Below are 27,353 nucleotides of genomic sequence, written 5' to 3'. Positions count from 1 at the left end.
TCCACCCCTACTCTCTTCCTTTTATTTTACTTTCACTAATGCTCCTACTATCACATCAGACTGCCTTTTTTTTTTTTTTTTTACAGATTCTTTCCTGTATCTTATTCTGAAAGATCCCCACAAGCCAAGCATGGAAAGATTTCCTCAGCAAAGTCAACTCTGAAACTCTACCACAGAAATTCTAACTCTCTGTTGCTAGCGGCAAGATTTGATCCCTTCTTACTATCAGACCAGAAGCATAGTCACCTTCCAGATTTAAAAATAGAGGTCACAATCTGCAGATCACCAAGAGAGCTAATACATTAAACTGTACAATACTATTGCAATACCTTCCTGATTTTAACTGAATCCCTGGGCTTAGAAAATACTAGTCATAGGTCAGAATAATCCAGACTGATATATCCAAGTAGGTCTCAGGCCACCCCAGGGCCCTCTGCTGAACAGGCCCATAAGCAATCCAATCCTTCCAGGATCATGGACAGCTGCTATTATTATCCCAGCTTCACAGTGACAAAGCTGGAGCACAGAGAACTTTTAATAATATGACCAGTTACCCAGAAAAGGGAAGATCTGAATTCAAACAGGTCTGCCTGCAGAGCCACCACCATGCGGGTGCCCCAGCTATAGTCATTTAGCCCTTGCTCTCAGTGACACAACACTTTGGCCGTTACAAGCCAATGAGGCAACTGTTGCTTAAAACTGTCCCCTGCCAAAGATTATATACATCCATGTTGTAAGTATAAAGAGGGGAGATAGTTTTCCTGTTTGATATACCTACATAAGTTGTTCAGATAAACATTAAGACAAGACAGAAGAAAACAGGTCTTGGGATAGATACCATTTAGAAGGAGACTATATTTGTCCTGAGTCCACTTCTGGTCTATGCTTATTTTAGCAGAAGTATTTGGAAACATGTTCTTAGGCAACCAGAGGTTTTTTTAAAATACCTTCTAGAGTTCTCTGAGAATATTGCTTATTGTAATAAATGCCAAGATCATAATAAGAGAACTCTTTGAACCACTTCAATTAACTAAAATGTTCTCAAAGCTTCCCCCAAAGGTAACTTGTTTGATATGATCACATCAAAGTAAATGAAAAAAAACAATTTTTATTGTTTTACACTTGTAACTGATTTTATTTTGCCCTGTTCATTGTACACCCTCAATAAATGCTAAATAAATGGATGGATGAGCTAAAAAAGTTAGGAGAAATGTTTCTGGAAAGATGGCATCAGAATTAAAGTGATGGTGAGGTTGGTATCATAGACGGGAATGTCCTATTTCTGCCATAGTCCCCTCCTGGGCCACAAAAGAGATCTATGTTCAGCACGATGACTCAGGGCTAGGAAAGGCAAAGCAACATAACACAACGCTTTACTGTTTGCTAACATTTGATTGTAAACTCCAACAAAGAAGTCTAGAAAGCTAGGCTGAACCTGGCAGAAATCTTTCACATAGTGTGGAGGCCTCTATTATCTCCTTCCATTTGAGCCCAAGCCAAAACCTTAGGTCTTCCCTCTCTAGGGAGAATGGATATTCACCTGCCAGCACCAGGAACATTAAATCAGAGAACCAGCCTTAAATGAGCATTTTCCCAAATATTTACACATGGCTCCCAGGGCCCAGAAGGAGAAGAAAGCTTGACCATTGTTAGTACCTGTGTACTCCTACCCTCTGGCCACATGGAAAGAGGAGACCAAAGAGAGTCCATGCACTTCCCCTTCACTTGGATGGAGCCAACAGAAGAGTCACGGTCCAAGTCAACTGGACCAGTACCTCTCAGCCTTCACAGTGGAGGGACGGGAAAGGCTCCCCGCCCTGAGGCCTTGATCTTCACCCAATCCTCAGGAGAAGTAAAGAGATGTGGGTGGTGGGAGCCTTGTACCTTCTGCCCCAAAGGCAACATGTACCTTATAATGGAATTTGCAATAAACTGCCTCTCCCTTCGCATTGATCAGCTTAAAAGTATGCGATCCATATCCATTCATGTGCCTGTGTCCATCTGGAATCCCTCGATCACTGAACAAGAAGGAAACCTAAGGAACAGAAAAAGAAAGCCTAAAATTTTTCAGTTTCAATCAAAATATCCTAGATTTTTTAAAAGATATTCCTAAGTTCCCAAAGAATCTCTTAATGACATGGAACACATTAAGCAAGTTCCCATAGGAAAGTTTATCATGAGTATCATTTATACAAAATAACAAGAATTTTAAAGCAGAATGATATGTAAATCATTAACCTCATGGCTCAGAATTCAGTAAAGAGAAACAAAAACAAATCTGAAAAGTAGCTTAACTTATTATTCAAAATCTACTTTAACAGTCAATATATTTGGTAACACCTTACCCTTCTTTCCCTAATACAAAGAGCTTTACTTCGTACTAGAGACTTTAATCTTTAATATTGTTAAATATCAATTGATAGTGTTTCTAGCATCACTTAAGGTCTATGAATGGGGGAAGAGTAACAAAATCAGTGATTATAAAACTCTTCAGGGTCAAGAAATCTGAGGAAACCTCCCAACAAGAAAGTCAGAAACCAAGTCCCGCGAGATAGCCAAAACTGGAGAAACACATGATGAGGCAGAGTTCAGGTGAAACACTGTACCAGAGTGACAAAGAAGAGCTCCCACCTGATGCAGAGATTCAGGGCGCAAGCTCCAGAAGTCCCAGACCATGTCCGGGTCCTTCAGGTGTGTTTGCGGGTTTCTCTTTTGACTATGGATAAAGGACGGAAACTAAACAGATAAAGAGAAAAAAAAATCCCAAAACTAAGTTTATAGGAATTATGGTGTCTTACATTATACATTGCCTTATTGCTAGGTCTACAGATTATAACTCTGAACAAGATAATCCTAGAATTTTACACTGCCAAACCCTAAAATTAAATTTACCCTCTACATGTTTCCAGGGCAAAGTGCCTCTTTTTATTAATTTTCCAGGCTCTACAAGGAAAAGTGGACTAGTCCCATGAAGTCGGTGAATCTTAAAATGCCAAACTGAAGACCAACAGTAATTGTTATTTGATCTTATAAAAAGATGTTAAATACAGAAAAATGTGCTTAAAAAGGCAATCCAGCCAACCCAAATTCTCTTCTTTCTGCTTTTCCTGGGGCTTCTCCTAAAATGCTGGTCAATACAGAGTGTTTGAAATCAATTTAAATCAAACATTTATAGAGTGCAATATACTTTATCACCTACCAATATGGCATCCCTGATGAAGAAAATGGGGGTGTTATTTCCAACAAGATCCCAATTACCATCCTCTGTGTAAAATTTCACTGCAAACCCACGAGGGTCACGAACTGTGTCAGCTGAGCCTGACTCTCCGGCTAGAAAATTCAAATGGGAAAAATGAAGCATAAGCCAGAGTACTTGGCATCCAAGAAACCTAAAGTCATTAAGAAACACTGTGATCTATCCTTTCCAATCTACTACCTCAAAGGAGATCGCGTATTTAAGTGCCTGGGTTATTATTTCTACCACCTACCAGCTAATTCAGTCTACCAATTAAACAAAAGAATTAATTTTTTTTAAAGATTTTATTTATTTATTTATTTGACAGAGATAGAGACAGCCAGCGAGAGAGGGAACACAAGCAGGGGGAGTGGGAGAAGAAGAAGCAGGCTCACAATGGAGGAGTCTGATGTGGGGCTCAATCCCATAATGCCGGGATCACGCCCTGAGCCGAAGGCAGACGCTTAACTGCTGCGCCACCCAGGCGCCCCAAGAATTAATTGAGAGTAATGAGAGAGTACATAACTGTAAAAGCTGAAAGGATTATCCATTTAACATAAGATAGCTTTGTTTAAACAGTTAATTAAAATTTAAATTAAAATAAAGGAAGAAAATAATCATAAAGTTTAAGATAGTACACAAGGAGAATTAGTGAGTAGGCAAAATTATGAGGTTAATATTAAGAAAATGAGTGAAAATATAGATTCTGATTCTTAATGTCATTTATTTTTGCATCCACAGTATTTTAAAAATGCACAAACATCAATTAAAGAGAAACAGAATCAATTGTGCATTGTGGGGTGCTGAGATGTAGCAGGACAGATCTAATTCATACTAGCGCTACTGAAAAAGATCACTTCACCTCTGAAATAGAATAACCCCACCTTGCAAAGCACATCTACAGATGAGATTACAGCTAATGTCTATAGAGTGCCTAACCATGGATGGCACAGAGTCAATTCCTAATAAAGGGCAGCTATCGAGGTTGCTGCATAAGTGCCCCACTCCACGCTTCCATCTGAGGCAACCACTTGTAGGAAAGGTCTTTCCAAACGTCACAGAATTGCAGAGCTGGCCTCTGCCTGAGTGTGATTTCCTAAGACCTCAACAAACAGAATTGAAAGGAACTTCCTGCGTGTCTCAAAAATTTTTTTCTACCGTAAAACCTGGCTATCATTTGGAGAAGTGTTTTTTTCTATCTTCTAGTATGCTTTCCTTGAAATGTAGTCATAAATGCCCCAAATAAGGTACAGGGTCGAGTTACTGTGATGCCAGTCACACAAACAGATGGACTTACCGACCGTGGAGAATCGAACCGCAATGGGAGTCCTCTTTCCAATATGCTCAAACACCTTTGCTTTGGAGTATCTGGTAATGTCATGCGTGACCTCGAAGTAGCCAAAAGCCCCTAATGAGAAAGACACAGAAATCCCCATCATGAGACCACTGCAGACCACTGGGCCCTCAATAGGCATCTGAGTGACAAGAGAAACGGATGGTGCAACACCGGCCTTTGGGAGCTTCCAAGATTGACAGAAGAAAGGGAAGATAGATGTCCAAAAACAAAATGCAAAGCCTTCAGCGCTACACCGAGTGCTACACAGCTGGAACCAAGAGGAAGGAGAGATCAGTGGGGGTCAAGGCTGACCCAAGGGCACAGGGCCTGAGGCGGACTGGAAGCACAGGGAGGACCCAGGAGAGAAAGAGAAGAATTGGGGGAAGAAGAGAAAACACAGGGAAAGAAACGATCGACTAAACACTTAGGAAGACACCACAGGCCAAACTACAAACTGAACAGCATACAAAAGCCCTGATGGAAAAGCCACACAGAAAAAGCTGGAGAAGATGAAAGGAAAAAACAAAGAAATTAGAAAGTTCTAACTGGGAGTCCAAGCAAGCAGCTAGGAGAAAAACGTTTTCTTCCTTTCTATCAAGCTTTTTTGTCCGATTGAGTTTTCAGCTTTCTTTTGAACACTACCCTAATGTGTTTCTGCAATAAAAGCAAGACAAAAGTTTTACACAACTTTTGGACAAAAAAGGAAAAATCACCACAAACCCACCCCCCAACACAATTATCCTCAGTTTTGCACTGTTCGCTCCAGTATGTATCCCGTCAGTGTACCATCTAAATCTAGCTACAATTTCTGCACGCCCGTGTCTGTATTTTCATAGTTTTATTTCTTCACTAAAGTGCACAATGGAAGAAAAGGAAGATCACTTTCATTTCTACTAAAATATTTTATATATCATGCTCAATCCGGAGAAATAACCATCATTTAATTACGAATTCCTCTCCCGATGGACATTTTTTTCCCTTTCTCCCAGGAATGGAGATTTGCCACTTCTATTAAAGGAGCTCCAACCCTGTGGGAAGTAATTTTTAACTAAACCAGGTGTTGTGAAACAATCCTTTTACAACAAATAAACATGGTTCTCACCTGCTCCTTTGGCGTGCACGACTCTCTCAGGGATTCTTTCCCGGTCAAAGTGAGCCATTTCATCAGTGAAAACCACATCCTGAACAAGCAGGGGCCCCCGGGGCCCCACTGTCATAACATTAAGCTTGTCTCCTACTGGATTACCAGCCCCGGTGGTCAGGACATCAGGTTTCTAAGTGAATGAACACAAAAAGACAAAGAGCGCAGGAGAGTCAGTGCAATCAAACTACTATTTACATTGTCAGAGGGCACACTGTTTTCCAATTTTTATACCTTCTGCTCAAATTCTTCTTAAACTTGCTGTGTCTGAAGTGCTGAAATACTGTAAGATACGCCACTGCCTGAAATTCAGAGTTGAGTCTCAAAAATCCTTGAAAAATCTCAACACCAATCTGCTAAGAAGTCTGCTCTGAACGCAGTGAAGAAAAGGGCCATATGCACCCCAATGTTCATGGCAGCATTGTCCACAATCGCTAAATCGTGGAGGGAGCCGAGATGCCCTTCAACAGATGACTGGATTAAGAAGATGTGGTCCATATATACAAAGGAATATTACTCAGCCATCAGAAAGAATGATTACCCAACATTTGCAGCAACATGGACAGGACTGGAGGAGATTATGCTAAGTGAAATAAGTCAAACAGAGAAAGACAATTATCATATGGTTTCACTCATTTATGGAACATAAGAAACAGCAGGAAGATCAGTAGGAGGAGGAAGGGAAGAATGAAGGGGGGGTAAAGAGAAGGGGGAATGAACCACGAGAGACTATGGACTCTGGGAAACAAACTGGGGACTTCAGAGGGGAGGGGGGTGGGGGATTGGGATAGGCCGGTGATGGGTATTAAGGAGGGCACGTATTGCATAGAGCACTGGGTGTTGTACGCAAATGATGAATCATGGAACACTACATCAAAAACTAAGGATGTACTGTATGGTGACTAACATAACATAACATAATAAAAAATTATTATTAAAAATAATAATAAATCAATAGATAAATAAATAAGAAATCTGCTCTGAAGAGCAGAAAGATGGCTCACTAAGCTGCCAACTCGCTCAGCCTCTGCTCTCGATACAGCCACCGGGTTCCACACGGGAAACCCCCGGAGAGGGATCCCCCCAACACTGAATGTCCAAACTGATCATGAGAAGATGGTCGCTGGAGAAGCCATTCTGGCCAATGGTCAACTTGCAGCTGCTTTCTGACAGCTACAGATGTTCAAGTGGGTCATCCCGGATCACCTCCATTTCTCTCAAGCAGCGTATGTCAGGCTCTTTGCAACATGTCTTTCCAATTCCAAGACAAAAGAGCCAAAAAAGTCAATGGCTTTTATTGTCACTGAAAATAAACTGTTGCAGGTGAGATGGATTATAGTATTAATTTTCTAAACATGTCAAAGGTCCCTGAAATGGGATAGGTTATTTTACTGTAACAAAGAATTAGTTTTTTAACCCACCCGATTCTCCAGTATCAGTTACATCGGAAGCCTCCCGGCTGTCCCTTCTCTAGGATGGGAGCAGCAGCATTTTTTAAATAAACGATCCTAAGCAGCTCTTATTGTCATCTTGGCTCATACCCTCTACTCCTGACCAGGGACAACTGCCTCTCCAATGTCTACCCCTGGCCACTGGGAAGCCAGAGGAGATGTGTGGGGGAAGCAAAACCAAGCCACCTCCATTCTAGGAGAATGACTCAAAAAGGTCTAGTGATGAAAGTGCATGGTACCAACTTCATGTGCCCAGAAAAGCATCATGCACAGAATTTTTACAAACCTGGAGTGGAATATATAACTTTTCCTCTCCAGGTACACCTGCTCTGAACATTAAAAGAAGGTTAATACCTGTCTCTTCCCTAAAAGAGATATTAGGAGGAGAGGGGTCACTTTAAAAACTATAAAAATACCCTGAGCTCTTTGGGAAAATGCACTAAACAAGAGAGATCTTGGAAACTTCAGAATTAATAAATAAGACTCAGACACCCACTAGAGTTCTATTCACATCAAAACGGGAAGAGGCCAAATGGAACCTTAGAGTAACCGTGAAGGCTGGCATCACAGAGCCGGGGTCCGACTGCCAGCTCTGCCAATCACCAGATGTGTATGTGCTAGCATATTACTTACTATTTCTGGGTCTCAATTCTTTATGTGCAAAATGGACAAGAAACAATGATCTCCCAGAGTTAATATGTGAATTGAAAGCACTAAATTCATGCAAAATGAGGGCTCCACACCAGGCACACATGCTACCATTTTACTGGCCGTGTTTAGTGATCTGACGGCAGAAGCAAAGCTTTTTAGGTTTCTTTTTCTAACAAGCACGACACGTGTGTAGGCATCCATTCAAACTCTCTGACCCTAACCCTTACTCATCCAGCAGCATGCCCAGAGCAGGCACATGCATGGCAAGGTGGATGAATGGACAGCTGAGTGAAGAACTAAAGAATGAGATGGTCTCACCTGGTGGCTCGGACTCATGGAAAGTTGGGAGTGAGAATGCTCGAATTTTGCACCATAGGGCGTCCCTCCCACCCAATGCAGGAATGTCCTCCGCAACACCAATCTGCTCAGAAGTGAATCTGGGTTTGTCCTTTACAAATGTAGCATCCAGCCTCTCTTCCTTGCTCTAGAAGCTCATGGGGCCTAATTTTTAACAGCTTTCTCACACACCCTAATGTGTATGTGATCTGCCTTCAAAAAAAGTGCGGCAGAAAAAGCTTCAACACAGAAGAGAGTCCAAAGGAAGGAAAAAGACTAGAAGAAAAAGATCCCCAACTTCAGGGGCTGTTTAGGGCAACATTCGATGAGAGAAACTAACCTGAACTATCTTAGAGGGTGAGGAGAAGGATGCCATATATTTGCTGAGAAGAAAAGAGTTAATCAAATGAAGCTGCATTAAATAAAATGAGGAGTGGGGCTAGGGAATGGGCCATGGAAAACAAATTTTTAAACATAATTTCTGGAAAAAAAAAGTGCAAGGCTTTAGAGAAATTTCTAGAAGATAATAATAGCTCAGTGTGAGCAGCGGTCTTGCCTCATAATGCCCTCTTTTCTCATTTTTATGTTATGAGGAAGTGACAATGGGCACTCGAGGTTAAAGGTTCCTTCTCACAGAACCCAGGACAAAAAGGAATGAAAAGCAGTTATTTAATGCATCCGCTTGCCTTGAGGAAGACTACATTCCAGCTATGTCTCCAAAAATAATACAAAATAAGCAATTAAATCATCTCCCTAGCTTCCCTTTTCTACTCTCTAGGTATATTCAGAGTCAGGAAGAATGTGTGCACTAAGATTTATAGTAAATTCACCCAAGAGTATTCCAAAGCTGTTTAAGGGGTGACTATGGTGTGTTAGGTGCTGGGGACTGCAGCAGCAAACCTCAACATTCCTGCTCTCATGGAGCTCATAGTCGACAGCGGGTTATAACGTTATATTATTTACAGCAGCAAAAGCTGACAAGTATGGGGCGCCTGGGTGGCTCAATCGTTAAGCGTCTGCCTTCGGCTCAGGTCATGATTCCAGGACCCTGGGATCGAGTCCCGCATCGGGCTCCCTGCTCAGCGGGGAGTCTGCTTCTTCCTCTCCCACTCCCCCTGCTTATGTTCCTTCTCTCGCTGTCTCTCTCTCTGCCAAATAAATAAATAAAATCTTAAAAAAAAAAAAAAAGCTGACAAGTAGCTTAAATACCCAAAAAGGGAGGAAGAGTTAATTAATAAAATATTATGCCGTCATTAAGAATTTCAACCACAGAAAAATTTTAATAATAATGAAACTATCGTAACATTTAGGTGATATAATTATAGGTCATTTTAATTTCCTTTAGATTTCTATTTTCTTTCCTAAAATAAATTTTAAGTCAGAAAGTCTTTGCCTACATCTAATCAAATATCAGTTTTTCAAATTATCTATATTTTGTATTGACTTAACGAAGGCAATGTGATACACCCTCATGTCATAAAGTTCCTAAAAACATTTTTTAGAGGTTTTATTTTATTTATTTCAGAGAGAGAGAGAGAACGTGCAAGCACATGAGTGGGAGGACAGAGGGAGAGGGAGAAGCAGACTCCCCACTGAGCAGGGAGCCTGACTCCGGGCTTCATCCCAGGACGCTGGGATCATGACCTGAACAGAATGCAGACACCTAACTGACTGAGCCACCCAGGTGCCCCCTTAAAAACATTTTTAATGAAGTTACTATATCACCACAAGCATCCACTTCTAATCACCTTTCTAAAAACTCCCCAAACTATGCTTAATTTTCACTTGCCCATGTAAATTTTAAAACAACTGAAATTTTCATTTGGAATTATACACATCTTCAGCTTAAAATGACTGCATATAAAACAAAGAAACATATGATAGATATGTAATCATTTTTATGAGGAAAGTCTCTAAATAAGATTCCTCTTCTCTACTTTCTTTCTTCAGAGAAATAATTACAACTCAGAGGGAAAATTCCTTAGAGAATGGGCCGCTGCTGAGCACAGGCTCTTAAACAAATGTTAACTACGATACTTCATGGATGGTAACATACGATTTATTAGTTTAAGATCTTTAAAACCGGGTTACGTCTTACCATCTGCGGCATCTTAGCAATGAGTCCTGGTTTGGACAGGCAGGGGTTTCTCCTTCCGAGTAGAGCATGAGACACCGGTACATTTCACAGTGCATGGCATCTCAGACTCAAGGACATAGGAGGTTCGCTCCAGGCTGGCAAAGTGTGGTCTTAAAATCCAACTCAAAAGCAGCTCTAGTTAGTGTATAAATTCCTTTGTCAAGACTGCTACACCAAACCTATGGCCACTAAACACTTACAGAAGGGGGCAGGGGCGGAGGAATGTGTGTGTGCCCATGACGGGGAGGGAGCCGGACGTGGAAGAGGGGCGGGGTGAGACAGAAGAATCCGAGGACAGGGCACGGAGGGACAAGGAAGGGAAGAGGCAGCGAAGGAGAAAGAACGCATGAGGAGGCAGGGAAGAAACCTGTCATGGACTCTGGAACCTGGGACAGAGAATTTCAGAACAGAAGCCAACAGAGCCACTTGCTGCACAAAGACCAATGGGATTGAGGACTGAAAAGAGGCTTCCAGTCTTGGAAACCTGGGGCCTCTGGTGACCAGTCCCATGACAGTTGCAAGGGTAAATAAAGTAACAAAACGAGAGGCAGCCAGCCACTGACCACTACTGACGGTGTGAAGAGACGACTCCGATGGGGTGCATCTGAGGTCCTGTAATAAAGGATTCTGACCATGTGTCTGACTTTACATCAATGACGCTGGAGGTGTACATCACAGTGAGCAGGCCAAGGAATGCAGGAGGGGAGGAAGCAGAGGTTACGAATGCAGTGTCTCTCCAACGGCGGCGAGAAAAGGAAGGGGGGAGAGCTGGTGCCTCAGAAAGAAGGCGGTGAGCGCCCTGTGTCCAATTCCATGGTCAGAGCCATGCATCGAGTATGGCGATCAACCCCACACTAACTACAATTTGTTTTTGTTCTGGTTTAGGGCAAACTTGCAGCAATCTCCAGCATTTTGGATACTTCTGAGCTAGTCAGTGGACAGCAGTGAAAACTAGCCCTCCAGGGCTGCAAACTACTACAAAAATAGCCAGGAATGGAAGACTTGGAAGAGGAAGCCTGATTAGGTGAGTCCAGGTGAAGCCAGAAGGCAGAGAAGGGCAGAGGGTCAGGAGGGGACGAAAGGAGAGAAGAAGGGGGAACAAAAAGCCCACAGACGTCCGGGCCAGCAGCTGCCGGACAAGCTGCGGGGAGCAACAGGATGGCAGGCTTTATACGGGTGTTACGGGAGAAAAGGCTGGAGGGGGAAGTAAGTCTGAGCCTGTCTGCAGGTCAAGGACACAAAAAGCAGCTGTAGGGCAACTGGGTCACATTCGAAGCTCAACCATCCCAACGTGGATCCCTCATGGTGCCACCCAGAGGGCGCAGCATTAAGAACAAGGGCCCCTCAGGCACACTCAGTTCAACACTCACTCGTTCACTCCACTGGCATTGTCCCTGTCCCCCCCACCCCACCCCATCCCCATGGACCATAGAGGCTGCCTGGCAAGAGGAATCTCTATGTTCTGCACAAACAACAGGACAGGGGCCCCTGCTGGACAGTGAGTGCGGTAAACCAGAACACAGCCACGCCCCCCAGCCTGTGCCCCTGTTTCTTGCAGGCAACAGACCAAAGAAACAACATCCCAGGATGTCAGCTCTGGGCTTTCTCTAGTAAGAGGATGGAGGGTGGCCATTTCTGGTCCAAAGCTAACAAAGGAGGACAGAGGATCAATGCAATTGACAGAACTGTACAGAATCCTAATTTCCCTTTGTAACAACCATTTCTGAAGCACCTGCCATAGGCGAGGCTTTATCTTGGCTACCTTTACATAAGTCATCTCACTTAAGCCTCCAATAATCTAGTGAGAGACATGTTATTACTCCCATTTAATGGGTGATGCTGTATGATCAGAGAATTTAAGTGATTTTACACAGATTTCAATGTTGGGGCACAGGCCTACTTGTTATATATAACAAGTACGATGGGCAAAGAGATTTCTTCCAACTTGTTAACTACTACTACGTTGTTGTTGTTGTTGTTTTTTAAACTTAGATCACTTTAGAACTAGAATTTTTTAATGACAGAATAGCTTTTCGTTGCTGGAGATTTCTAAGAGCTTTCTCTCTCAGGAAAAGTGGCATTTGTACCTATTAAGGTGTTTACATCTTTCTGGCTGACGACTATCCATGACATTCATACTTGCTTCTTCTGAACTGCTCTTCCTGCCCACACCCCATGCCATCCCTCGAGCTGGGCCAAGGGCATCTTCTCGTGCCCCACAGAACAAAATATTTATAATTCCTTATTTGCTTCACTGTTTTTCCATTCTAGATGGTATACTCATTTTACATCTATATCTCTGACACCTGACATGATGTCGTTATCAACAAGTACACAAAAAAAGGCTTGTGTGGGATGCCTGGGTGGCTTTGTCGATGAAGCATTATGGCTCAGATCATGATCTCAGGGTCATGGGACTGAGCCCTGCTTCAGGCTCCGTGCTCGGCATGGAGCCTGCTTGTCCCTCTGCCTCTGCTCCTCTCCTTGCTCGCTCGCTCTCTCTCAAATAAATAAAATCTTTTTTAAAAATGCTTGTGGATTCAACATGTGAGCAAATTAAACTATGTACCAACACAAAATGGCCAAGAAAGATATTTCTAAGTAGAAGAAGGAAGCAACAAAAGTCTATCCCTCTCCCTGCATCTCCCCTTCCAAAAATAAATGGGAAATATTTGAATTTATAACTTTAAATTCTGATCAAACACCTTTAGACAAATGTTATGAAAACTGCTGCAGAAATTGGCAAAGAAGTACTCTGGCTTGGCTAAAAACTGACACCATAATTAAAAGTAGGGACTCAAAGTAAAATTCCATTTTGGCTTTGCTCTTTCTAATTTTTGGCTGGAGTTAAGACATGAACAAAGAAATTTTCCTGGGAAGAGTAAGGTTGGCTTTCTCTGATAAAATATTCTATCAGCAGTTTCCATTTATTAGTGCCCTCTGCTCACAGAAATTTCAAGAACTTACTAAACATAACTCTTCCATTTTTTAATTGACAAAGATTGGTAATACAGCCCCATCCCTAACTTTCAATCCCAAAGGAGTCATAATGACAGCTTCTCATTCTCAGAGATCAACACAGAGTATACCTGATATTTTCTAGCAAATTATTGCTTAACACTCTATACTTTTTCAACAAAGATTCATCAAATACCTACAATGGGCACACCCATGTACAGGAAACCAAAGACTGTCTTGGCCCTCAAATTCTTTAGGGCAAAGGGGAGAGACCAGAGTGCTCCAGCCCTCCTGGCCCATTCCAAGGGACTGGGCAGTTTGCAAAAAGAACTCAGGCCTGCACAGGGCCCTCATCCTTCTCCCCTTTGGAAGCCAGTGGCCACAGGCAGCACATATCCTTCAGCACACATCCTGCTCTCCCAGGGACAGGCCTGGTAATTTCCATTGCCTAAATGCAAGGGATAAATTCAACACAGGGGTGCAATCTCAGGAAGCCCTCTTGGCCCAAACTCCTAAGCCACGTTCTCCAATCAAGCCTCTACCAGCAATAAAGGTAACACTTGGAACTCACTCATCCCGCTGACTCTTGATTCAGCCTGGGTATAGAATGTGTGTGTTGAGAGGTCTTACTAGACGGTCTCAAACCTCAGAACAACAATAACAGCTTTGTATGTGGGCATTGTTCTAAAATCTACTTGGGTTATCACATCTAATCCAGCTATCTGAAGTAAGTACTAGTATAATCCCCGTTATACAGAAGAGGAAACTGAGGCACAGAGAAGTTATGCAACTTGCTCCAGGTCATCCACCTAGAAAAGGTCAGAATCAGAATCTGAACCCAAGCAAACTGGCTCAAGAATCCAAACTTTTAACCACAACACTATAGCATTTCTTAAAACAGCAGAGCTAACATGTCCTGTATGCATTCTATGTGCTGGTAACTGACATACATTAACTTACACACATGTATTACATAAATGAGTCCTCAACAATCCTTCAAGGTAAGGAGAATTATTATCCCATTTCTAATATGGAGAAACCAAGGGGGAGGGAGGTGAAGCAACCTGCCCAGTGGTCAAGCCACAATTTGAATCCTGGCTATCAAGCCTAACCCTTCACGGCTTCACTAAACCACTATGATGAACTGTTTGTAACCACCAGAAGATAAAGAAGGGCTTAAAAGACATATCAATGGACACAATGTGTGAACCTTATTCAGATTTGGGTTTGAACAAAGCATTAAATAGCAGATAGAAAGACAGACGTGCCAAGGGTCTCCAAGACCACCCAGCTCCAGGTGATTCCTTAGGAGGAGTCACGGGACTTAGCACCAAGTCATACTCAGGCTCTAATTTATTACAGCACTTTAATACAAAGCAAAACCACAGCAAGGAGAAAGGCACGTGGAGTGAAGTCCAGAGGAAACCAGCGCAAGCTTCCAAAGTCCTCTCCCAGGGGGATCACACGGGACACTCCTAATCCCCCAGTGAGATACAGCAACACTTATGGAATGTTATCTAGCAGGGAAGCTCATTAGAGACTCAGCGCACAGGGTTTATATAAGGAGCTGATGGTGGAGGTGCCCTCGAGCTCCCAGCAGGAAAGCAGGTGTTCAGTAAACACCACATTGTTTGCATGGCTCCGCCTCAGTCAGCCGCTCTTAACAGCTCAGGTGGGGGAGCCTTCCCGAAATCCAACTTCCAGACACCAGCCAGGAGCCACCCTTGCGAGTAGGCCTTTCTAAAGACAGTCATCTCAGGTCTATAGGTGAACTATTTTCTGCACAATCAGGGAAAATGAACACACTGACTGGCTGAGGAATGTAAGCGATTACTGCTTGTGTTCTAGATGTGACAATGGTATTCTTAAAGAGTCCTTATCTTTTGGCGATACAGGCACTTGGGAGGGTCATTACACAATCCTCTCTATTTCAGTTCTGGTTTGAAATTTTCCACAATATGCTGACCACACTCCATACTGAATTCTTTCCCTATAGCCACCCATTTGGTCAAGACATAGAGCAGAATTCAGCACTGCACACAAAATACACACTAGGCAACCAGCCAGATGGTTAATGCCGGCTACTGCCCAGAGAGGGCTTATCATCACTAGACAATGTGGAAAACCCTAGCTACCACGTAGGCCATTTAATACTAAATTCCAAATGTAGTCTGATGGGCTTTTTTTTTTTTTAATTAACCTTAAGATATTCTAAGCATCAGAAGGTTCCCCACCTTAATTAAGGCCACATCACACCGGGGTGATTCACAAGATCAAAATACATGAAATGGTAACATTGGGAAATGTTTCTGATTTCCTTAATGACCAAAAACTATGCTTCCCGGGCTACACACAAAGATTTCATCACTGGGATGCATTTAGTCCTGTAAGCGGACTTCATCATGGTTAAGCCACCAGGTGCCTTGTATAAGTCAATGACAGCAGGTCAGTCTAAGCTCAAGAAGCAAGACTGATTTTCATTCTACTTTACTCATTGTCTAAGTTATCCTGTACCCTCCACCTAGGGTATGGCCACTCAAAAAAATATTAACATATCATGGAAAACACGAAATCTTTTCAAAAAGAGTAAGAAAAAAAATCAAGCCTTTTTTTCCCAAGTATAATTAACATACACATACAACATATTGATTCCACAATTCTAGACATTACTCAGTGCTCACCATAAGTGTAGTCACCATCTGTCACCATACAATAATACTATAATATGCAAACTGCGTTCTTAATAAAGAACATCAATGGATCCTGTTGGTACTAAATAAGGTATATTGAAAGCTTCTGAACAGGCCATTTCAGCAGTGTGCTAACTGCTACCACATCTGCAACTTTTATGGCCTTAGACTAACAAGAGTGCCCTGAGCAAGGAATAATAAGATCTATCAGGCAAGCGAAGAATTGCCTGTCCATGCTGTTGCACTGAGTGGGGGAAGAGAGGAGGGGCAAATGACACATGAAAATTTAAAAAATCCCAGAGATAGAACTAGTGGGTGGTTTTAATTCCAGAAAAAAATAAAACAAACAGAAGTTGCCTTTTACAAGGAAGATAAATGTCAGACTTAAAGGTCATATGGCTGGATCTCTGAGCACTCACAGACTGAACACACCTCCTCCTTCACCCAAATGGGAAATGTTTGTTTTTCAAGCCAGGCTGTTTTATATTAGCATGTGTAACAGTCAAAGTGTCACATTAATCGCTAATGGTTGTTTTTTTTTTTTTCTCCTCTCCCTTCTTGGTGAGTTATCAAGGCTTCCAGCAAGAAATGGTCAAAACATTGCTATTGGTTTTCCATCATTAGCAAACATTTAGAAGAATCCTATCAAGAATAAAGCCTTCAAAAGACACAAAATAATAGCTATTCCAAGAGGTTTTATCTGCCTTGAAACTATCTTAAGTCTGGGAGCACTAAGAACTCGCCTAGTCCTTCGATCTTTCAAAAAAGTAGGGAATAAGAGGAAATGAGAAAGAAAGGCTCAAAAAATGAAGGATAGTCGATCCACAAATGTAAAAGATTCCTTGACTCTTTTTGTTAGAAACCACAACAGCCACAGTACTCAGGAAGAAAATAAAGAACAAAAATGAGAAAAAACTAAACAAAAATCAAGACCTGCTTGTTTTACATTTTACAATCAGCCTATCTTTTCTTACCTGGAGAAAAATATGCAGTGGGCTAAATATTGGCTAAAACAAATGAAAGCTTAGAAAATCTGATTCCACTCCTCATGTCTCTCTCATGCCCACACTATGACCCAGCAATCTGATGCCTAGGTAGTCCCCAAGTGAAACAAAAGCACATGGGCATAAGTTGTTATCAATAAACCCTTCTCCATCCCAAATGTTGGCAGTGTTAATAGCAACATAGGTATTATCAAATTACCCTAAAAGATACATAAATCCTCATGGGCTCTGTCTTGTAACTCAGTGACAGGAATGGATAGACCAAGACCCAACCTCTCTCCCAGGTCATAAAGAAATATTAAAAAAGGTAAAACTTGAAATGTTCAAATTCTCCAATTTTTAAGGGATCAGACGCTACTAAGCCTAAGTATCCAAAAGGAAGAGCATTCTAACTGACGAGCAAGAATGTTCCTATTTAAGCTCCAACCAACGTGACTGGGAATACCTGGAGAACCAATTCCTTCCCTTCAATGTATTTTGAAAGAAGGAGAAATAAAGATTTTTCGGAAGATCCAAGTCATACCTATGAGCATATTTGATTCAATGATCATTTATTAAGATTTACAAAGCTCCCAATTCATTTGTCAGCAACAAAATCTGAGTACAAGAAGAGATTCTCAATAAATTGCTTTCACATTGGTTGACACTCCGGCTCCAAAGGAAGTTACACATAGCCTGGCATTCTGCCTCTGGTTCTTAAGGGAGGAGACAACAGGGTGCCTTTCTGTAGTAGGTCCAGAACTTAAAGTTCTCACAGTCCAGTGAAAAATTTAAAAACCAGGGGGCACCTGAGTGGCTCAGTCATTTAAGCGTCCAACTCTTGATTTCAGCTCAGATCTTGATCTCTGGGTTGTGAGTTCAAGCCCAGCATTGGACTCCACATGGGGCATGGAGCCTACTTAAAATAAAAAATAAAAATAAAATAAAAACTAAAGGGGCACCTGGATGGCTCAGTTGGTTGAGCGTCTGACTCTTGATCTCAGCTTGGGTCCTGATCTCAGGGTTGTGAGTTCGGGCCCCGTGCTGGGCTCCACACTGGATGTGGAGCCTACATACGAAAGAAAAGAAAGAAAGAAAGAAGAAAAAAAGAAAAAAGAAAAAACCAAAGAAAGAAAGAAAGAAGAAAAAAAGAAAAAAGAAAAAACCAGAGAGTAGGAGAAAAACATGATGATACAGAGCTACCCACTTACATAGAGGCATTTGCCAAATACGGGGAGAATGAAAAAAAAAAATACACACACAGACACACATCATCAATTATTATCATAATTTTCTTTTTTTGCCTTTTTTTTTTTTAAGATTTTATTTATTTATTTGACAGAGATAGAGACAGCCAGCGAGAGACAGAACAGAAGCAGCGGGAGTGGGAGAGGAAGAAGCAGGCTCATAGCAGAGGAGCCTGATGTGGGGCTTGATCCCACAACGCCGGGATCACGCCCTGAGCTGAAGGCAGACGCTTAACCACTGTGCCACCCAGGCGCCCCATCATAATTTTCTAAAAGAAAGAATATTTTAATGTCAGAAAGTAAAAATGACATAATCTTTAAAAAAAGATTATATCTGTCCATCACATCACAAGAAATGGCTAAACAGATGTTCATATGGAATATATGGTTTAGATAACATAGTAAGTCAGCTACCTGGACAGGGGTAGACCGCATTTCCCAGCTGCCCTCACTGTTAGGTGTGGTCAGGTAACAGGCATCAGAGCTAATGGAGCCAATGGAAGCGAGTAGAAGTGACCTACACTACTTACAGCCTGGTCCCTAAACCTCCGTCATACCCTCTTCCATGTTCTTAACCTTCTATGACTGGACAGTGATGCCCAGGGCAACCTTTAAAGCTAAGTGTTGTCAAAGGGGGAGCCTCTGTCTGCCTGGAACCCTCTCTCAATAACCGTGGGCCATAGAGTAGTTACCCTAAACCACTGCAGCCCATGATGTGAGAGAGAAATAAATTTCTAATATGTTTATACCATTACACATTTTGGAATTATTATAGCACTTGGCCCACATATGATTTCAAATATGAGCTATGGATCAATAAAAAGACAATCTAATTTTTTAAAGGACAAAAGATTTGAACAGCTATGTCAGAAGAACATACACCAATGGTTACTAAGCACGTGAAAAGACGCTCAGTTCTCACTGGTCATCAAAACAATGCAAATTACAACCACAGTAAGACATCAGTTCATACTCACAAGAATGGTTAAAATTAAGAGACTGACAATACCAAAGTTGACAGAATGTAGAGCAACTGGAACTCTCATACACAATTGATGGAAGTATAAAATGGTATAAACCCTTTGGAAAAAGGCTTAGCAGTTTCTCATAAAATATTCACTTACCCTATGACCTAACATACTGCAGGTATTTCCTAAAAGAAATGAAAGCATATGTGCACAAAAATATTTGTTTAAGACTTTTCCTTGCAGCTTTATTCTTAAGAGCCAAATAATGGAAACAGCCCACATACCCAGCAACAGGATATACCAATGGTCTGTATTCATCCAATGGAATACTACTCAGCAATAAAAATAACAAACTGCTGAGACAAACAACATCATGAATGAATTAAAAGCATTAAAAAATGCTTTTCTTTTTTTAATCTTGAAACATTTTTGCTGAATGAAAGAAGTGTTAACACACAAAAGTACATAAGCCAATGGTTAAAACAAAACGGTGGTTGCCTGGGGCAAGATTGCAAGGGTTGCAGTAAATCACTGGGAAACAGCATGAGGGAAATTTCCAGGGTGGCAATAATTGCCTATGTATCTTGATGAGGGAACAGGATTCGAATGTGTATATATTTATCAAAATATCATGCAATGGTACACTTAATATTTGTATATTTCACTGTACGTATTACCTTTGAAGAGGAAAATTGCCCAGAGCAGTCCCAGGCCAGGAGGCCCCAGAAGATGCAAAGTTACTAAGAATAAGCTAGAGATAACCAGAAGCCCTACTGGGAGCAAGAGATAACCAGCCATTTCTGCTTCTGTAAACAGGCTTCCCACCACAGGCTCCCCTCTAAAGCAGCCCCCTCTCCCCCAGTTTAAACCCACCTACCAGCAATCAGCATAGCCTTTGGAACCTGACTGCCTGCAGTCCCCTATAAAAGCCCTATAACCCCACTGCCCAGGGCCCAGAATTTTGAGCACAAGCTCATCTGGGTCCACCGGCGTAAAATAAATCCGAGTTCTACTTCTCCGAGTGTCACTTGGTCTCTCACCGGTCTGATTTTTATTTTTCCGCAACACCTTAAACACGTAAACATTAAACTCTGTTTTGCATGCTCAGTGTTTAGGGGTAAAGTCTACTGATGTCTACAACCTACTCTGAAATGTACCCACAAGAAAGGGGGAGGTTAATGGATACACAAAGGGATGGACATATAGAATAACATGTAATAAAAGACACATAGCAAAATGTGGTGAGTACATATAAGTACACATTGCATGATTCCTTCAACTTTCCTCAATGTATGAAATTTTCCATAAAAAGCATTGGAAAATTATAAAGGCTATGGGACATATGCAAAATTCCCTTTGGAGGATCAGCAGGGGTGAGGGGGGTGGGGGGGGAGTTCACCTCAAAGAAATAAGCAGTTTTCACCTACAGCAGCTAAAAGTGAACAGGACATTAAAGTGACTGCCAATCAGGACCACAGTGCACAGAAATGTCATTGGCAGAGGAGACAACAGTATTTCAACTATGAGCCCCCCATTATAGATGTGTTCTCGTGAGCCGTATGTTTCACGCATGGGCAACCATGTAGGGTAGATTGCCTCTAGTGTTGTAATGATTTAACAACAGTTAATGATTCTCAAAATGAAGAGGCCAGCTAGTCTCAGAACAAAGGGGAGGAGGGGTCCTTTAAAAATGAATAAATTGTGCTTTATGAAAAACTCACTACATTGTCCATATTGTTCTCAGTTCACAGAGTATCATGAAAACTTCAGTATGAATCAGGATTTAGCAACCACTAGATATAGAAAGAATCCTGGCCCCCAGCAGCTACGTTCTTATCTTGATTCTGCTACTAACTAGCTGCCTGTCCTAATAAGACTCCAAGTCTCTCTGGCTCACTTTAGGAACTCATGAAAAACTGAACTCCTTCCTGACATATAATAAAGGACAAAACTAGAAGAGAGATGTGCCAGACCCTTAGAAGGATAACCTTCTCAAGAGCAGGGAATTATAAAGCAATTTATGGACACTTAGCATTAATACTCCAGTTCATGAATACTAACCCAGTTTTGAGAAAGAGCACTAAGATAAGAAAAAGCATGGCTCTAGCCCTCTCTCTGCCATGGGAAATGGCCAAGTCTCTCAAGACTCTGGGCCAATACGACAAAAGACGACTCCAATCAGAAGCACTCCCAACTAATCCAACCTGCTCAAAGATGCTCTTTGAGACTCTGTGCCCCTGGATACAGGCCAGGAAAACCTCACCCACCACCAAGGAGCTGAACTCCTTTCTCATCTTTAAAGTTCTTGTTCAGATGTCACGTGCTTTGGGAAGCTTTCCAGCCAAGTCCCGTCACTCCCTTTACACTTTACAGATAACATATAATAGCGCCTTCACCACGCCGTATGGTAATCACCTGTTTACCTGTGCTGTCTCCCTGACTAGACTTTGAGCATCTCTACACTGTAGTTCTTGCCTCACTGGCATTTGTACACCTTGTCTCACCACAGTGACTAGCACAGGCAGGCACTCAAAGAATACGTGTGAATAAACGCATTAACCAATCCCTAATGTCGCTTCTAGCTCTAAAATGTTAAGCATGGTGTTTTTATATGCAAATGGAATCATGGACGTAAAAATTCTTTATTTCGTCGTTGAATACCATGCGTACGGAGTATCTGGCATTGTGACTGCTGTTGGGGTTATCAAGATGATCAAACACGACTCTTGCCCCCACAGCACCCCGCAAATATGGAAGCTTGTAGTTATTGCTTGAGCAAGGTCAAGGCTAGAGCCCCGTTCCCACTTCCCCCCTCACTTCCTTTCTTGCAGCTGTAGCTCTCTGCCTCTTTCCCCCATGAGCCTTCATTCCTCCCTCAAGCTGCGACCTCTGTCCCAGCTGGCAACACTGAAAAATTCCGAGCCAATCACCCACGCCCTGAGGCGGACAACAAGCCCTGCAGGCGTGCCCCGGGCCCCAGAACCCTCTCCCCTCCTCCCCAGGAATGGAACAGTCCACCGGGACTGAAAAGCAGCGCCCACCCCGGCCCATGATCAGTGGTACAGCCCCCTCACCCCCGCAATGCCGCTGCGCAGGCGAAGCCGGGGCCGTTATTTGCCGACGCCCAGCTCTCTGCGCAAACCTTCGGGCAGGCTCGGGGGATGCAGGCTATACCTGCGCGGTCCGCTGCTCCTTCCAGAGCTTCATCTGGTCGCTGGCTGGATCCCGGCTGTCCGCCATGGTGTGCGACTGGCTTCGCAGAACGTTGCAGGCGGCCTCTGCTCCCTGGTCTCCACCCTCAGCGGACTAACCCGTCTACCACCCGGCGCCTGAAGTAGGCGACTTCAGACTCCGCCAATCAACTCCGCCCCCTCGTCCCGCCCCCGGGGGGGGTGCCGCCTCATGACTGGCCGCTCCGGCGTCAGGCAGGATGGGATTGGAAGCCAAATATGGGCGGGAGGAGACGGACACGGCGCTGGGTCTCCTCTGGAGGGAGACGGTACCCCGGGACTGGGAGAGGCCAGAGAGGTGTGTGAAAAGGAAGGGGAGTCCCGCCCTTCCGACTCCCAACCCTGGGACTTATGAACCCAGAGCTGGGCCCCACCTAAGGGGCCCTGACTCTCGCCTCGTGTTATCGGCATCCTTCAGGCTGCTGGTTTAGCTGAGGGGACGCTTAGGCGGGGCTGGGTGGGGCTTTGCACTCGAAACGCGATCTCTGCTCTTAATAATTCAGAAATCCTGGGTTGCATTCCTAGGGGCAAAACGAATTTTTTACTTACCCCAGTGTTAGTATCGTTTGCAACTGAGGGATTGATGGGAATGTGGAATAAATGCAAACACTGATTCCGCAGTAAGTTTAACTTACTCTCAAATGTCACGCTCGTTTTCCTGGATCACAGACTATATACGCAGAAAAACTGCTTTTTTAAAAAACACGGAAAAATGAAACACTGATTCTTAATACTCTTAATAGTCTCAAATCCATAGGAAGGAAGTTCAGCCTTTTAGGTTCCCTTTTGGCTCAGCAAGCTTATCTTTTAGAGTGTCTACCATGTGCTAGATGTTTACCAGACTGTATCATTTACTCCTTACAACAATCTCGTGCTGAAAATTTGGTTATCCCACACTTTACATATGAAGAATCTGAGGCTGAAGAGAGGGGAGGAACTTGCCGAAAGCTTAAAAACTAGCAAAATGTCAGAGCCTAGATCCACCATCTTCTGGTATCAAAGCCTGGGCCCCGAACCACCATGCTATCCTGCCTTTCTAAGAATAAGAATTTTGAAAAATTCTAAGAATTTTGGCTCTGTGTTCTTAAAGAGCCATGTTGGAAAATTAAATATTTAGTAAGTTACCGACTCGTTTGTCATTGTAATCAAATAGACTTAATGATTTTGCCCCTCAGGTGCTAGGATTTCTCTTTAAACACCTTAATACATAGAAACATACCATAATCTTCAAATTAAGAGTGCTCAAATTTAAATTTTACCTTTTTCAATAAAGCTACAAATAATGGGTGGGCATATGACAGGGAAAATTTCAGAAGTTCTTGATTTTATGAAAGTGTGATATCAAGAATCTGTCATAAAAGTTTAACTTTTGCAGTTCATTGAAAAAGCAGCTCCAAAATCAACCTTCAGCACCCTATGTTTTTCCTTCATTACACTTGACACAACTGTGAAGTTGCTATTAACTGTGTGATTTGTGCGATGTCTTTTGCTACCCACAACTCAGGACACTGAGGCACAGAGAGGTTAAATAAGTAACTTGTCCAAAATTACACATTATTAAGGCAGAGAGTCAGGAGTCTAGCTCTGACCATCTCCTGAGCTCATTGTTGTTGAATAAATAAATGTTGAAAAAATCAAATTAATCATTTTCTTCATTGACTAAATTTCAACAAAGTAAATAAAAAGAGACCAGGCGTCATGTGTTAACCTTTGTTCTTTACATGAACATTGTCCTGTTTATTTTTTTTTTCTCTGTTTCCTTTAGTGTCAGTTTGGATTCCTAAGGAATTTCCAGTGAAAGAAAAATGGAGAAACAAGACACTTTCAGATCGTGTCATATCTTGTACATTAAAATAAGGTATGTGCTTTCAAGTAATGACAATGAATTTATTTTGGCTGTAATACTGTAATACCTAGTATTATACTCATTAGCTTTACAATTATTATAATTTAAGTGAAAACACTTCTAAAAATCAGCCCTAGCTAAAAAAATACATTAAATCCATTTGATTCCTAAAGGTAATTCCAAGTGATTGGCTCAGTAAATAAATTTGGTCCCAGATTTTTATATTTTATTAACATAACACACGAGTATTTTCGTTGGTATTGAGTAAAATTGTTATTTAGAAAATGCCATTCTCTGATTATTCAGAACCCGATGAGGTTAAATGTACTGGCACAAAACATAATGTTGTGAATCCTGATATCACCAAATCTAAATCCAAGCTTACAGAGTAGGCCATAAAATAAATGCCTAAGAGAAAAGTCTGGCCACGCAACTGGGAACCTTTACTGACAAATTTTCTTTCATTACTTATTTGAAAGAAAAGAATGGAGAGGACGAATTATGTTTTGTCGGATGACAGGTGCGCAGAGCAGCATGAGCAGAAACAGAAACCGAGATTGTTATTTCTGTTTGGATTCCACCCATCTTCTGAGGGAGAAGGTTCCACATATTTTTATTTCATTCTTTTCACAGTGGCCTTGTGGAATAACTTGGGGATAGAGAGAGGGAGAGAAGAAAGGAACAGAGTGTGAAAGAAAAGAGATGTTTTGCAATCCAGAATGCCCCATGAGGGAGAGATGGTGAACTCTACCACAGTGGTATGTCTCCAACCCACTGTGGGCTAGGCCTGAGCAGACAGGAGAGGGAAGCAGAATTTGTAAAAAGTGCCAGTGGTTTTATATGTGGCAGTGGCATGTACCCTCTACTCTGCCAACTTTGCTTTACCACACTTTACTCCTGCTTTAATAAGAACAGCCACTTAGGAGAAGGTAGCCCACATGTCCTTTGGTGTCTGGTAGTGGCCACAGTTGGAACTACCCCCAGGCCATGTGTTCCATGTATTGATCTGGGTGTTTGAGAAAGACAAAACACAGAAATCAGAATTTAGAATTTGTTACTACCCTAACTTCTTTTTTTCTGATTTTAAAAGTAAAGACCGCCTACTAATGGGGGCTTGGGAATATAAAATAATATGTAAAATAAGCAATTATCCACAGGTGGTAATAAATAGGTATCTTTTTTACTAATATTTTCTCTCGTATATGTAATGTGTGTGTTTGTGTGTGTGTATGTGTGCGTGAGACAGAGAGAGAGACTAATAATGGATCATATGGAATATATAATTTTGTATGCTACTTTTTTTCAACTATTAAATCTGTTTAGCAAGGACAACTTTGCTCATACAAAACAACAACAGCTTGCAACAATCTGAGTGCGTCCACACCTGAGTGCCGGACACACCCTCAGGGACAGGGAGGCACTGTGGGTACTTAGAGCCCTTCCCCAACACCCAGAGAAGACCCTGGGTACTCCTCCACCACCTTGCCCCTAAGGGAGATGAGAGCCGAAGTATTACTGGTACCTCCTGCCCCAAAAAAAACCATGGCACAGAGCACTTCTCCTCGTGTTGCTCATTAATACTGGGGGAGGGCCCTCCCCTCACTGGTGGAGAGACATAGGAAGCTGAGTTGTTGAGGGGCGGGTGGGGAGTGAAGTGGGTAATGGGCAAGATGCAGAGTGGAGACATCTTTGGCCCACCCACTAGGCCACAGTGGAAATTTGCAGGACCATAAAAGTAGCACTGCCTTTGCCCACAAGCTGCTTTTTTTAAAACTTTCAAAACATTTTATTTCACCTGAATTTCATGTGATACAAAAGTATTACAAGCTTAAACCTGTCATCCAAGGCCCTTTCCATTCTTCAAGCCAACTTTCCTAAGAGGCAGATAGATAAGAAACAAATCATATTCTGTAGATCATATATAGAAGATTTTCCTTTACAAGAATAAAATAGTTAGGCATGTGATATTTAGTATAGCTTGGCATTCCAGTGTATGTTGATAAATTTAGGTAATTGTTGAGAGGTACATCCCATATGTAAAAGAACGCAACAGACAGCAGATAGCTTAACCCTTGATTGAGGACAAAGCTTCTGACAGGTTTTTTTAGTTTTTGTTTTGTTTTGTTTTATTTTTAAGATATGCCATTTGTCAATTCAGGTTTGGCCCTTTTTAGTCTTTTTGCTCAGTCTTCTGAACACTTGCATTTTTTACATTTTGTAAAGCTTTTGAACTTTGTCTGTCTCGTTTTGTCCTCTCAGAATCTTGTTTCTTAGCAGCATACTTAGCTTGTACTTGCTCACCTTTTTCTTGTGCTTGTTCATTTGATGATTTATCTTTCTTTGGAATAGTAATGAGGTCTGCACTTTTGCTACACTGTCCTGGCTGAGGCTGGTCAACTCTGCAGTGTGCGTCACACAAAGCCTGGTCAGTAATACCTTGTTCTTCTGGCAACGGCTGAACACCTTGTTCTGCTGACAGAGCTTGCTTAACTTTTCTAAGTGGCTTCCTGAGCCTTTCCTCTTCAGCTAATTAGAGATGTTTCGGGTTGTCAGGGCATCCAATTGCAAATAGGGATTCCTGTGAGGTTTGAACCTTCTTTTCCTTCCAAAGCAACCTCTTGTAATTTTGCTGAATCTTCCGTTTTTTTGAAATGCAAAGCCTGTCTGTCAGGAATGCTTCCCCCCAGACGGTTAGTTCACCACAACTGTGGTTTAAATTTCTTATTTCTGAATCTGATGAGAAACTCCATTGCCATGTATCCCAAAACTCCCTGTCCACCATCTTGCTGCAAGCCTCTCTGGCACCATGGCACAACAACCTTGTGCTATGCCCTGTTTTTTTTACTTAACCTTACGGGATGAAATTCTCCCTGAGTCACTAAATATTCTTTGAAAGTGTGTGTGTGTGTGTTCTCATGGCTGCACAATGTGCAATCAAAAAACTAATCCCTTATTTACAAACTCCCTTACTGGGAACATTGAATTTTTTCCTAGTATAAATAACAGTATCGTGAACATCCTTCTTCTCTCCTTGTATTTACTTCCATAGGACCTATTTCTAGAAGTAACTTGGTTCAAACCATATGAATATTTGAAGTCCCTTGTGATATATGGTCCGTTGTTTTCTGCAAAACTTGAGCCAGT

General features: G+C 42.1%; 1 protein-coding gene and 1 pseudogene across 1 annotated transcript in view; both read right to left on the bottom strand.

The window, feature by feature from the left end:
- The window catches only part of CAT (catalase), a 45,365-nt gene extending 22,793 nt beyond the window's left edge, over positions 1-22,572 (bottom strand). Inside the window, exons 1-6 of the mRNA XM_002920612.4 lie at positions 22,308-22,572; positions 5,674-5,845; positions 4,533-4,643; positions 3,200-3,330; positions 2,632-2,736; positions 1,910-2,035 (exon numbers count right to left, since the gene is read on the bottom strand). Of these exons, the coding sequence (XP_002920658.1) occupies positions 1,910-2,035; positions 2,632-2,736; positions 3,200-3,330; positions 4,533-4,643; positions 5,674-5,845; positions 22,308-22,373 (711 nt within the window). The 5' untranslated portion in view covers positions 22,374-22,572. The remainder of the gene's footprint in view (positions 1-1,909; positions 2,036-2,631; positions 2,737-3,199; positions 3,331-4,532; positions 4,644-5,673; positions 5,846-22,307) is intronic.
- A 3,741-nt stretch (positions 22,573-26,313) lies between these two features.
- LOC100474461 lies at positions 26,314-26,991 on the bottom strand (annotated as a pseudogene).
- Between the last annotated feature and the right edge of the window lie 362 nt (positions 26,992-27,353).

The sequence above is a fragment of the Ailuropoda melanoleuca genome, chromosome 16 (genome assembly GCF_002007445.2).
Source record: "Ailuropoda melanoleuca isolate Jingjing chromosome 16, ASM200744v2, whole genome shotgun sequence".
Classification (NCBI taxonomy): Eukaryota; Metazoa; Chordata; class Mammalia; order Carnivora; family Ursidae; genus Ailuropoda; species Ailuropoda melanoleuca.
Note: the sequence above shows the minus strand (reverse complement) of the source record. Positions and strands in the feature narration are given on the sequence as shown.